Source organism: Hipposideros armiger, unplaced genomic scaffold (genome assembly GCF_001890085.2).
Source record: "Hipposideros armiger isolate ML-2016 unplaced genomic scaffold, ASM189008v1 scaffold_224, whole genome shotgun sequence".
NCBI classification, from domain to species: domain Eukaryota; kingdom Metazoa; phylum Chordata; class Mammalia; order Chiroptera; family Hipposideridae; genus Hipposideros; species Hipposideros armiger.
Genome location: NW_017731574.1, coordinates 1,160,406 through 1,173,310, shown reverse-complemented (window position 1 = coordinate 1,173,310; position 12,905 = coordinate 1,160,406). Strand labels below are relative to the sequence as shown.

General features: G+C 59.9%; 1 protein-coding gene across 5 annotated transcripts in view; it reads left to right on the top strand.

The window, feature by feature from the left end:
* Positions 1–12,390, top strand: part of LRP3 (LDL receptor related protein 3) — a 13,629-nt gene extending 1,239 nt beyond the window's left edge. The window contains exons 1-7 of one of the 5 annotated variants that reach the window (XM_019654540.1): positions 25–125; positions 1,797–1,844; positions 7,655–7,793; positions 9,278–9,492; positions 9,941–11,057; positions 11,337–11,469; positions 11,735–12,390. In XM_019654540.1, coding sequence (XP_019510085.1) covers positions 7,780–7,793; positions 9,278–9,492; positions 9,941–11,057; positions 11,337–11,469; positions 11,735–12,319 — 2,064 coding nt within the window. In that variant the 5' untranslated portion in view covers positions 25–125; positions 1,797–1,844; positions 7,655–7,779 and the 3' untranslated portion in view covers positions 12,320–12,390. Of the gene's footprint in view, positions 1–24; positions 126–1,796; positions 1,845–7,618; positions 7,794–9,259; positions 9,493–9,940; positions 11,058–11,336; positions 11,470–11,734 lie in introns of those variants that run through there. The other 4 variants (XM_019654539.1, XM_019654538.1, XM_019654537.1 and 1 more) reach the window with 4 other exon arrangements.
* The last annotated feature ends 515 nt before the right edge of the window (positions 12,391–12,905 follow it).

Here is a 12,905-nt window from a genome sequence, read left to right as displayed (position 1 = left end):
GGCCGAGGCTTCCGGAGCCGGCAGTGCGAGAGCTCTCGGCCTGCTGGGGTCTTAGGCCCGGGTGGGCGACTCCAGCCGCGGAGCCCTGGCTCCCGCCGGGCTCGGAATAGCGGCTGGGAGCGCGGGTGAGCTGTGCGGAGGGCGGCCGGTGTGTGCAGGCAGCGGCTTGCCTCCCAGCCTGGCCCGCCCGCGCTTAGCCTGGCGGCGATGGGCGACCGGGGCCTCCAGAGCTGCGGACAAAGGCGAGGCCAGCTGCCCCCTGAAGAAGTCTCTGTTTCCTGCCCGGAGTTGGGGTGGGGGCGGTGCTGGCCGGAGTCGGGACTCAGGATGCCGGGCAGGAGGCACATTCGAGAATGCTCCTGTCTCTCTCCTCTTTGTAGCTTCACAGACCCCGGGGCCGGCCTGTTCCGCCAAGAGTGGTGTGTGGGGAGGAGCTAGGGACCTGTCCAGACCTGGCACCTGGGCGAGAGGGGCCCTTGCCCTGCCCAGAGAGTTTCTGTCCACCTTTCCAGGGCCCTGTGTGGGAGAGAGAAGGAAGGAGTTAAATCGGCTGTGCACATGGCTCCTTTATTTACCATGAAAAAGGAAGGAGGCCATTATTTGGGCCTGGGGTCAGTAGGGGACATCCTGTGATGTCACCTAGGAAGACACTGTAACCCCGTAGGTTTGCTGAAGCCACCGAAATGACAAAGTGAGAAAGAAATCTGAAGGTTTTAAGCTGCACCCTTCCCTGTCCCTCCAAGAATCAGGGACCTCTGGGTCTAGGGGGAAGGCTCCTGCTTCCATTGCATGAACTCATCTCTATAAGGGCTGTGACCCCCAAAATGATCACTCCCCAATCAGTTGGTGGTCAAGTGCTCTAGACTCTGGGCTGCTGGGTTAGCTTCCCAGAGGAACAGGGCAAGGCGGACAGGCCCCTTGGCTTCCCAAGGCCCTCCCTGCCCAGATGTGGCCCAAAGCCTGGGTGTCCTGAAAGGGGGCAGCTCACGCTGCTTCCTCACCAGGTGGGGGCTGACATTTCCAGAGGTGACTTTTGCCTTCTTTGTCACACTTGATGTTGGGGGGAGAGGGCACCCGGAAGTTGGGTTTGTCCCTATCCTCCCTCTGGTCCCCCTGTAGGAAAGTACAAGTGAAAGCGAAGGGCGAACCCCAGGAGGTGGGTACTTGAGTGGGTGGGTGGCAGGAGAGTTCTTTGCCTCCCTTCTCAAGGTCAGCATGGCATAGCGAGGACGCCCCTGAACTTGACTAGTTGTGCATCCCTGTAAAACGGGGTAATCAGAACTGCCTCCCTCCCTTTCTGGCTGCCAGTGGATGAGGTGGCTGGCAAGTCCCCTCAGAGGGAGGCATCGCTTTAAGGTGGCAGGATTCCTCTTGATAGGCAGGGCCTCCCCACTCCACTCCATCCCCGTTTGAGCCAGGGCTTCTTTCTGATGGGTGGTCCAGGCCTGAGGTCCCCGAGCCCAACAGGACGCAGAAACATATCCCTTCCCAAGTGAGTTAGAATGCTCAGATGCGGGGAGCGGCAGGAGTGGTCTGGTGCAGCCAGGCTTGCACGCTGTTCTGTTCTGTGGGTGTGCACGTGGGTTCTGAGACTCTCCGAGGTCCCCAGGCCCAGGCTGGGAGCAGGATTCTCTGTGGCAGCGCTCTGGTCTTCGCTCTATGAGAGGAAGAGGACCAGCCTGGAGTTCGGGATATGTTGTCTTGTGCTCCTGCAAGGGCTGCTGCTGGCTCAGGGCAGGTGCCTGGGTCCCAAGAGCCACCTCCCCGCCACTGGACCCTCTTTATGTCTCCCACAGTGAACATCGTCCTCAGTGGCCGGCTCAGCAGTGCAGTTCCTGCGTTAGGTGAGTAAGTTGCTTCTCTCCTTCCTTCCCTCTTCCCTGCCTTCTGGTGTAGTGACCTCTGAGGACAGGCCTTCGGGGTCCAGGCTCTATCCCTGAGGTCAATCCTTGTGCATCTTTTCTGCATCCCAAAGGAGCTATTTGGCTTTGGGCAAGCTTAAACCTCTCTGAGTCTCAGTTTCCTTTTCCATAAAATGGGTGCAATAAGAGGACCTATTTCAAAACCTGTTATTAGGGTTGAATGTGCAAATGAGACAAGGTGCTTGGCACAGTGTTGACACATAGTGGCTTAACATCACTAGCAAACTGTTACGGGCCTGGTACAATGGACAAATTGTACTTCCTGTAGGCTCTCGGGTTCCCCAACGGCCATGAGATGCCCGTTCATCTTAAAATGATACCTGGGATTGAAGTTATAAAGGTGTGACTGAGTGATGACATGGAGAGGCCGATGCCATTGACGGAAGAATTTGTTACATAGGTGTCTTGAGAGGAAGAGACACGTCACACCATGTAGGGCCATGGTGGGGAATTACTAGGTTTGATCAGACAGACGCAGGAGGCGTGCTGGGGAAACCTGGGCCAGAGCCTCCACTGGGGTTTCTGTGGGAGAGGTAAGACAGGGCAAGGGAAACAGTTTAGGTTTGTCTAGGTTGAATAATTCCGGCCCTGGTATAACCTAGAGCAGGGGAAATATCAGCTTGGTGTGTGAGTTAGGTAAGAAGGTGGGTGGAGGCTTGGATCAGCCGGCCTGGGGTAAAGCAGGTTCTAGGCAGGCTGGTGTGCAGGAGAGAGGTAAACACTTTGCTGATAGTTTGGTCCTATGATTAGTGGATGTCAAATAGACATATAGAATCTAAGAAAACACAGTTAGAGCGGGTCTGTCCATCCACTGGCCATCTCCGTGCTTGGGCCTAGTACCGAGTACAGCAAAGACTGTCAGGAAGGGGAGGGGTGGCTCAGGCCACCAGGGGCATTTGCTGTTTGCTGAGGGGACTGCTAGGGGTTGACAAATACATACGAGTAGGTCCAGGCCGTCATGGCCCTCGGTGCCCCTGGGAGACATCTAAGAAAGGCCTCAGGAGGCTGGGAGAATGTGCTGTCCCCAGTCTGGGTGGCTGCTGATTTGTTGGCTACCCACTGTGCTGCATGGAGGGGCAGGAGGTACATGGGATTTCTGGTTTAGCTCAGGGCCCAGCTTGTCGGCCCGCTCAGGGAGAGGGCTCTCTGCTAGCCAAGGTCAGAGAGATGGGGAGGCCCAGCGTCCACAGAAGCTGCTCTCACGGGCCTGTCTGTCAGATGCAGCCTCTCAGTCTCCCTCCTATTCTCCTTGCACTCCCTGCAGCCTGGACTCCTCTGCTGACTCCGCTGGCCTAGGGCCCTGCCTTACTCAGCACTGAGCCAGCCCCAGCCCTGCCTGGCGTCCTGGCCCCCACAGCTAGTTTGTCAGTCTCCCTATACAATTTCCAGGAGAAGACTGATTGGCTGTGAGGGAGGGGGAAGAGGTTGGCAGGTCTTACAAATGTGCGTCCCAGGCCAGCCCTCCTGATGGTATGGTGGGTGGGCATGTCACCCCAAACAAGCCTGTCACATGCATGTGCCCCAGATTTAGAAGAGTGATGCCCCAGGGACGAGGTTCACTCATAGAGCCAGGGAGAGAGAGACAGCTATCCGGGTGCACACGTTTGGTTATTCTTAGCTATTGAGACCTCAGGCCCCCCAGCAGGGTCCTCGTGGTCTGACTCTAGGGGCCAAGGTTCACTGCTTGTGCATGGTGCCCCCGGTGTCCTGAGCTGCATGCACAGTCCATGTGGCCAGAGGTGGTGGTCTGGGCCCTAGCTCTTCTGGAGTCTAGCCCTGACCCCTCTAGCATTGCTAAGAGATGGCTTCTGGCTGCCTGAGGTGCCCTTCTAACTCCTGACCCAAGGCTCCGTGACTGCATTTTCAGGGTTTCCCCTGCAACTCCTCCTATGAGGAGCCTGGATCACAGCTGCTCCCCTGCCCCTTCCCAGTCCTCACTGGGCTCAGACACTCTCGAGGGCCTGGCTGGGCTGCCCTGGGGACCCTGCCCCAGGCTGTCAGGCTCTGACTAATACCTCCTATGCCTTGGACTCTGGGCTCCTTTACACGTCCACTGTGTCCTGGGGATTGCCTGGGCAGGGTCCTCAGGCTGTGATCCACTCACCTGGCAGCTTTCCCAAGTGCCTGGGGTGGGGCTCCCAGGTCCCAGTTATCTGGTGATACCAGGCAGGTTGTCTGGAATATTGATCACCTCTAGAAACTGGATCTGCAAATTGTGCTTCATCAGGCTCTTGTCCTCTCAGGAGTATTTGATGACTCTTTGGACCAGGAAAGAAAGCCACTCGCTGCCCTAAAAGTGCTCCGTCATCCCTTGCCCACTTGAACAGACCACTTTTGGCCTGAAGGCCAAGAGAATCTTCTGCCTGAGTGAACACAGGTCACCTCCAGTTAAAGCTCGCACAGACCTCTCTGACTGCCCTCCAAAACACCCAAGGCCCTCTATCCTGCTTCTGTATCTCCGGAAACACACAGTCCTCCCAGCTCCCTCACTGCCAGCCCATTATCACACATCCAGTCACGACCCTCACGTCCCTTGGGGCTTATCCCCCACTCATTCCATCACATGAATGTCTGCTAGAGACTGCCACTTTACTCAGATTTCCCAACTACCCTTGGCGAAGCAGTACCCGCTGACTCCATTTTCCTGATGGATAGCTGAGGCCTAGGATGGAATGGTGTGTTTGGCAGCCGCAGTGTAGGCCCCGGGACTGCATTCCCGAGTCCCTTTCTCCCGCCTGTGCCTGGATTCCGGGGCAGTGTATCGGGTGGGGTGAGGCCTGCTGTCACAGAGTGGCCCGGGGCTGGTTGTCTGAGCTGGTGGTAACCACAGCCAAGAGGCGTCTGGTCAAGAGACCCTGACCAGAGGTCTCTGACCCCGGCTTCCCTCCTGTTCCATATTCACTCCGCGTGGGCCATTGCTGCCTTAGAGGTGGGCATTTCTGGGGCAGCCCTGGGGGGCCCTCAGGAGTGAGGCTGTTTAGGGGACGTGTTGTCAGGGGCTTTGTGGAGAGGCAGAGCTGGGCTGGCAGCTGTCCAGTCATCTGCTCCTGATGTGGCTGGTGATCTGAGAGACAGGCCTCCTGACCCCAAAAAGAGTAACCAGACCTAAGTCCCAGAGGGAGAAGTATTCTGGCCAAGAAGAGAAAAAGGAGGTAGGTAGGTGACATTTTCACTTGTGGCAGACGTGTGGGCCTGGCTTCCTCGGCCAGGGTGGGTGAGAAACCTGGCCTCTGTGAGGGCTCCATCTCCAGGGAAGGCCTCGGGGGTGGGGGCAGGAATTAATAAACCCCCTGTCCTGGGGGCTGAGGATACAGGGGAACAGTGTGGTTCTCAGCCTGACTGACGGAGCCTCCTGCCTCAGAGGCCCAGTGCTTCGGTTTAATATGTGCGTCAGCGACTCCACGTGGGGGAAGGATGTGCCCCAGCTGCCCTGGTCCCTTCCTGCCTGTGAACTTCCCACCCGGCACCCTCCGGAGAAGACTCTTCTAGTTTGCATAACCCCACACCTCCCAGGGCGTCTCCAGGCCAGCACCCAGGGTCTCTGTGAGGCCTCACATCTCAGAGGGAACGGCCCCTGGTCACCATTCTGTTTCTTTTTAGTCCTTCCCCTCCTGGCCTTTGAGCAGAACGCATCGCTCGCGTTTTATGGATGAGAAATCTGATGCTCAGGGAGGCTGGCCTTCCAGGCCACGGTGAGCCAAGGCCAAGTGCAGAGGCCTGGCTGGTACCTCGCTGACCTGGGACTGTTGAGGCTCTGATGGCGAACCTAGGGTGGTCAGCCTTGCTTTAGGGTCAAGGGGTGATTCTCTTCTAGTCCTTTGAATCTCTTGGGAGCTGTGGGTGGGTTTTTTTGACTCCCTGTTAGTCACTGTTGTGTCACCCTACCTCCACAGTCACTGCAGGCCCCAGCGATAGGGGCTTCAGCCCACACAGCGTGCCTCTGAATGCCAAGCAGGCACGTGCACTGACCAATCCACTCGTTGATCCGTACTTATTGAGCACCTACTGTGTGTCAGGCTCTGGGTGGGATCCTAGGGACACAGTGTAGAGCCAGAACCAGCACAATCCAAAGGGACTTTGCTCCTGGGGCAGGGGCTGGGGGGGAAAGAGACGTGGGGGTGGAGGACCGGAGCCCCAGTGGGGGCAGCATGGGGAGGGCCCCTGGGAAAGTTGCTGCTGGGCTGAGATCTGAAGCCGGTAGGAGTGGACCGGCTAAGAGGGGCGGGGGAGCATCCTTCCAGGGGCTGGTGGGACAAAGTGTCCCTCCCCTGGGAGGGACCACAGAAGGTGTGAGGGCCAAAGTAGATTATGGGGGGGAAAGAGTCAGAAGAGGTGTGGGGGTCACTTTGATGAATTTTGTCCTTGTCCTAAGAACATGAGAGGTGGCCGGAGGGCTTTTGTTCTCTTCTGTGCATCTGTGCTATTTGGGGTCCCGAAGAGTCTGTTGAGAGCCAGCAGAGAGACCCCTGTTTCCAGGGCAACAGTGGAAGGTTGCCAGGCAGTGGGAGAGTGAGGAGGTGATGTTATTGGATGCAGGAAAAGGGTCATCATTTATCTCCCTGACCCTCAGGTTTTCTGTCTGTATAATGGGCCCTGCCTTCGCCACAGGCTGTTGGGAGGATCAGGTGAAGCAGTGTGGTGAAGGGTTGAAGGGGTTCTAGGGGGTGGGCAGCCAAGTGCAGGGGCCTTGCCTGGCCCTGGGAAGGCCAGAGCACATGAGGGCAGGCTTTGCACCTTCAGCTGGGAAGCAAAGGGCATGTATAACGAAGTGGGTACAGTGAGCCTGTGGGGCTGGGCATGTTGGCTCCTCGCTCACACTGGCCAGCATGACACTCTGCACTGGTGCCTGACACAGTTTACAGTTGACACTTTATAAATGCGTTGGTTCAGGGTCGGCAGTGAGAGCTGAGTCCGCTAGAGGACCAGGGTAGGTCCTGACTCTGCCACTTGCTGGCTGTGTGGCCATGGGCTGGTCACTTACCCTCTCTGAGCTTGTTTCCTCACCTGATTATGACATCTACCTCCAGTGGCTTCCCACTAATGTTGGGAATAAAATCCGAATTCCCCACAACGGTGATCAGATCCAGCCTGTGTTTCCAGTCCCATCAGGACACTGGCCTTCAGGCCTGTTTTATTATCTCCGCTCCACTGGGAGGATCTGCCTAAAGTCAGCCTGCTCCCCCCTCAGCCTGCAAGTTCCGCAGAGCAGGGTGTTTGCTGAGCACTGTGCTTGGCACATGGTAGATACTCAGTACATTTGTGTTGGGTGAGCAAATCCTGTATTTGTCAAGCCGCAGGGAGGGCCGGCAGGGAGCCACAGAGGGACTGCCTCTGCAGGGCCAACAGGTCTAAGGGTGCAGAATTCTCCTCTGAACTGAGGCCCCAAGGCCAAGAGGCTGCACCTCGGAGGGGCCAAAGGGAGTTGTCGGTGGACTCGCTCCCAGCCCTGCCAAGGATGGAGGATGGGCCCTAGGCTCTGGTGGTGCACAGGGTGGGGTTGGGGGCTTTGGCTGCCCTAAGTCCATATGGGTCCTCCTTGGCCCTGCCATACACACCACTTCCGTGAAGTCTCAAGTTGTGGCCTTGCCCTTGGTCATGGCCACCCTTGGTTGGCCTTGATCCCACCTTGGGAAGGCCAGTGCCCAAGCCATGGGGTGCTCAAGTGCCCCCCCTCCCCCGCTGCTTCCTACCCAAAGGTGAGGCCAGCACTTCTCAGCCTCCTCTCCTGACAGCTGCCTGCAGTGGGAAACTGGAGCAGCACACCGAGCGGCGTGGTGTCATTTACAGCCCAGCCTGGCCCCTCAACTACCCGCCGGGCACCAACTGCAGCTGGTACATCCAGGGCGACCGTGGGGATATGATCACCATCAGGTATGGGGGTCCCAGGGCCCAGTGTGTATGTGTGTGTGTGTGTGTGTGTGTGTGTGTGTGTGTGAGAGAGAGAGAGAGAGAGAGTGCACGTGTGATGGTGCCTGTGCATGATTGCGTGTGTGTGCTGGTGTGGAGGGCATGTGTGAGATGTGTAAGTGTGTATATGCTTGAGTACATATATGTGCTTGCGTATGTGCATGAGCCCACGTCTGAGCAAGTGTAAAGGACATGTGTGAGTGTGTGTGAGCGCATGCGTGTGTATGAGCACATCTGAGCGAATTTGGAGGGTACGTGTGTGAGCAGGTGTGTATGTGCAAGTGCATGGTTGAGAGTCTAAATGTAAGCTGTGTGTGCACATGAGCATGTGTGAGCATGTGGGCGTGCCCAGCTCGGGTCTCTGTGGCTGGCTTCATGGAGCTGAGCCTCTCTCTGGGGCTGTCAGTCACCTCAGGCCTGCCAGGTAGGGGAGCCCTGGGGCCTGCTGGGCATGGTCCAGCTGTCTCTGAGGTGGCAGAGGTGTCCACTCTGTCCTGCACGGGTAGCTTGAGGCCAGGCTGGCACGGATCCCAGAGCAGGGTTTTCCGGGGGCCTTGGGTCAGTCTCTGCAGGAGATGGAACCAGGCAGGAGCCCGGGTGCTTGAGCTGCAGGGACGTGCAGAGGGAAATGGGGTGAGGCAACCAGATGGTAGGACTGAGGCTGGAACCCCTGGCCTGGGGTGGCCATGGAGATATTTGGTTGGGGAGTCATTCTCCTAAATGCCTAGAAAGTTCCCCAGTTACACCATAGCTCCAAAACATGGGATGTGAGGGCATGGTCAGGGTCTGTCCTAGTGTCTGTGTCTATTTTCCCGTGGCCACAGGACCATGGCTCTCAGGTACCTTCTCTTCCAAGACTCCAGGCCCTATGGCCTGCTCACCCCACAGCCTGGGCCAGGAGGTCCAGGGCCAGTGTTTCTCCCCAGGTGACAAGCTGTCACCCAGCCCCAGCCTAGGCCAGCCCCGTGGAAATGCCCACTGCCCCCCGAATCTCCCCCAGTCCCCCCAGTGCACAGGCCTGTTAGTTTGTGAAGGGCCTGTCACAGCCGACCCGGGGGTGGGGGGCGGGGACCTGGACCCTTGGGCTTCTCCCCTCAGGGGAGAGTGTCAGGGGAGGGAATTGCCCACAGTGAGGCTCCTGACTGTGCCTCCACTTTGGCTTTGGGATGGGGGTGCTGCGTGTGTGCTGACAAGAAGGTGGAAAGGCAAGGCCTTCCCAGAGTTGCAGGGGGCTGATGTGAAGGATGGGTCCACAGTTGTCTTGATTCTTGATGGAACCGCCCTCGGACCCCCGGGTGGCTGGGAGTGGAGGAAAGGAGTAGGGGGTGGGGAGAGGGGGAGAGGCTGGCCATCCTTGTCATACGCTCAGGCCTGACATTCCCTGCTGGTCTTGAGCCACGTGGGCCCTGCCTGCCTACCCACGTCTGTAGTCCTGTCCACCCCTGCAGCTTCCGCAACTTTGACGTGGAGGAGTCCCACCAGTGCTCCCTGGACTGGCTCATGCTGGGCCCAGCGGCCCCTCCCCGCCAGGAGGCCTTCCGGCTCTGCGGCTCTGCCATTCCGCCCGCCTTCATCTCCGCCCGGGACCACGTCTGGATCTTCTTCCACTCTGATGCCTCCAGCTCCGGCCAGGCCCAGGGCTTCCGTCTCTCATACATCCGAGGTGACGCTGGCAGCAGCAGGGCTCCGGGCGCCACAGAGCACTCAGCGCACCACATGGGGCTCCCAGGGCCAGAGCAGCACCCTCCACCAGCAGCCCCATCAGTCGGAGCACAGTGGTGGGACCCCCTGGTCGTATTGCTACCTCAGGGTGTCTTGGAGCCCCTCAAGGTCACTGACCCCACTTCGCAGACTTGGCTAGAATGGGGGCTCATTCTTTACCCCCAGCTCAGGTCAGGGACTGAGCCCACTCTGGCATTCCAGGGGTCTCTGTCCCCAGGTGGCCGTGGAGAGGCCATGGGCCCTTCTTCATGGCCCCTGCCTTGGTCCTGGGTCCTGCAGAGGCCCGGCTGGAATAGGAGAACCACCCTGCTTGGTCCAGGTCCCAGGCCCTGCGCTGGAGTGAGGCTCTGCCCTCCCCTGACTGTGTTTCCAAACTCTTCATCCCACAGGGAAGCTGGGACAGGCATCCTGCCAGTCCGACGAGTTCCGCTGTGACAACGGCAAGTGCCTGCCGGGCCCATGGCAGTGCAATACCGTGGATGAGTGTGGCGACGGCTCCGATGAGGGCAACTGCTCGGCGCCTGCCTCTGAGCCACCGGGGAGCCTGTGCCCTGGGGGCACTTTTCCCTGCAGCGGGGCACGGTCCACACGCTGCCTGCCTGCAGAGCGGCGCTGCGACGGCACGCAGGACTGCGGCGATGGCTCGGATGAGGCCGGCTGCCCCGATCTGGCATGTGGCCGGCGGCTGGGCAGCTTCTACGGCTCCTTCGCCTCTCCAGACCTGTTTGGCGCAGCCCGAGGGCCCTCGGACCTTCACTGCACATGGCTGGTAGACACACAGGACCCGCGACGTGTGCTGCTGCAGCTGGAGCTGCGGCTGGGTTATGACGACTACGTGCAGGTGTACGAGGGCCTGGGCGAGCGTGGGGACCGCCTGCTGCAGACTCTGTCCTACCGCAGCAACCACCGGCCTGTGAGCCTCGAGGCTGCCCAGGGCCGCCTCACTGTGGCCTACCATGCCCGAGCCCGCAGTGCCGGCCACGGTTTCAACGCCACCTACCAGGTGAAGGGCTACTGCCTCCCGTGGGAGCAGCCATGTGGGAGCAGCAGCGAGGGTGACATGAGTGACACGGGTGAGCAGGGCTGCTTCTCGGAGCCACAGCGCTGCGATGGCTGGTGGCACTGTGCCAGTGGCCGAGATGAGCAGGGCTGCCCTGCCTGCCCACCTGACCAGTACCCCTGTGAGGGTGGCAGCGGCCTGTGCTACACACCCGCTGACCGCTGCAACAACCAGAAAAGCTGCCCTGATGGTGCCGACGAGAAGAACTGTTTCTCCTGCCAGCCTGGGACCTTCCACTGTGGCACCAACCTGTGCATCTTTGAGACGTGGCGCTGCGATGGCCAGGAGGACTGCCAGGATGGCAGCGACGAGCACGGCTGCCTGGCCGCCGTGCCCCGGAAGGTCATCACCGCTGCCCTCATCGGCAGCCTGGTCTGTGGCCTGCTGCTCGTCATTGCCCTGGGCTGTGCCTTCAAGCTCTACTCATTGCGCACACAAGAGTACAGGTGGGTGGGCGGTGGCTCTCTGCTGTCCGGTGCCTGGGGTCCCAGGCTAGTAGCCTCGGTTTCTTCATTTCTCTGAAGAGAGGCCCTGGGCTCATTTCCTACAGCTGCGGGTTTGTAAACTGGGGCTTGGGCTGCCCGCACAGGACTTCTCTTGTGCATATGAAGATCCCAAGGAGCGGTGGGGCCCCATGTCCTGCTGGGAGTCCCTGCACAGGGCCCGTGGGAGGTGGGCAGCGCGGGGTCAGCCTGCCATGCTGTCCTCTTGCTCATTGTTTTCAGGGCCTTCGAGACCCAGATGACGCGCCTAGAGGCTGAGTTTGTGCGGCGGGAGGCGCCCCCGTCCTACGGGCAACTCATTGCACAGGGCCTCATTCCACCTGTGGAGGACTTTCCCGTCTACAGTGCATCCCAGGTGAGCTCCCGAGGGCTTGAGACCCCACAGGTCCTGGGCTCCCAACTGGACCTCAGAGAACGCCCGAGACAGGGAACCTGAGGGGCAGGTTGGACAGCATGCGGCCAGCCTGGTCCAGGGGTCCAGGGAGGCGGGAGGTGAGGCCCGGGCAGGGTGACACGGTGGGCCACAGCCAGATGCGGGGGACAAATTGGTCTCTTGGGGTCTTGGGTCCCTTGGGGGTCGTGCTGACCTCTGCCCCCTCAGCCGCCGCCCCACCCTCCAGGCCTCAGTGCTCCAGAACCTTCGAACGGCCATGCGGCGACAGATGCGCCGGCACGCCTCCCGCCGAGGGCCCTCCCGCCGCCGCCTCGGCCGCCTCTGGAACCGGCTCTTTCACCGGCCTCGGGCACCGCGTGGACAGATCCCGCTGCTGACTGCTGCACGCACTTCACAGACAGTGCTAGGTGATGGGCTCCTCCAGCCTGCAACAGGGGCTGCCCCGGACCCCCAGGCACCCCTTACAGACACAGGGAGCCCTGGGGCAGCTGGGGATGGCTCCCCCAGTGCCCCTGGCCACACACCAGAGGTGGGACCTTCCATGCCGCCCTCCTCGGGCCTGCGGGACCCAGAGTACAGGCCTGTGGACAAGGACAGAAAGGCCTGCAGGGACCCTCTGGTGGACAGCCCAGCCCCTGTGGACATGCTTCAGGAAGCCTGCTCGGCCCAGGACCCTCACCCCATGACCCCCACTGCCAGCAACACCCTAGGTCCCCACCCGCCAGAGCCACTGGGTGTCTGCAGGAGTCCCCAACTCCCCTGCTCCCCAACGTTGGAGGCCAGTGACGACGAGGCCCTGCTGGTCTGCTGACCCACCAGACGCGCTGGTGACTGCCACAGCCCCGCTTTGTAACCAGGGAATACACAGTCATTTCTACCCTGCCTCTGTGTCCTTCTTTCTTACAGCGAGGCCCACCCAGAAGCCCAGCCAGCTTGCCCCATCAGCATCCCGCACCCCTGGTGGGCAGGACAGGCGGGGCTGTGGGGGCTTCAGCAGGGGAGGAGGGTGGAGTGATAAGCCACTCTGTAGGGCTGCAGTGTCCACACAGGCACACGGGGTCTCACTTCTACCTCCTCCTTTCCATTCTGGGAACCCATTTCCAGAGGAGCAGGAGGGCCAGGGCAGGGCTCTCTGGGGTGTTGGCTGTGGCTTCTCACTTCATTTACCCTGGGGGGCACCAGAGCTGTGGCTGGACTGAACAGGGCCGTGGGCATGTCAGACCTAGTCCATACTGGGCACTTTGTCAACACTGAGCTCTCCTCTGTCCTCCCAGGCTCTGTAGGAGCAGGGCTAGGAGGCTTCAGCCCCCATCCTTATGCTTGTGGTGTTGGTCAGGCTGATGACCTTTGCCCTCTAGCTGAGGGGGTCAATCTGGGCACTAGGGCAGCGCTGGGAA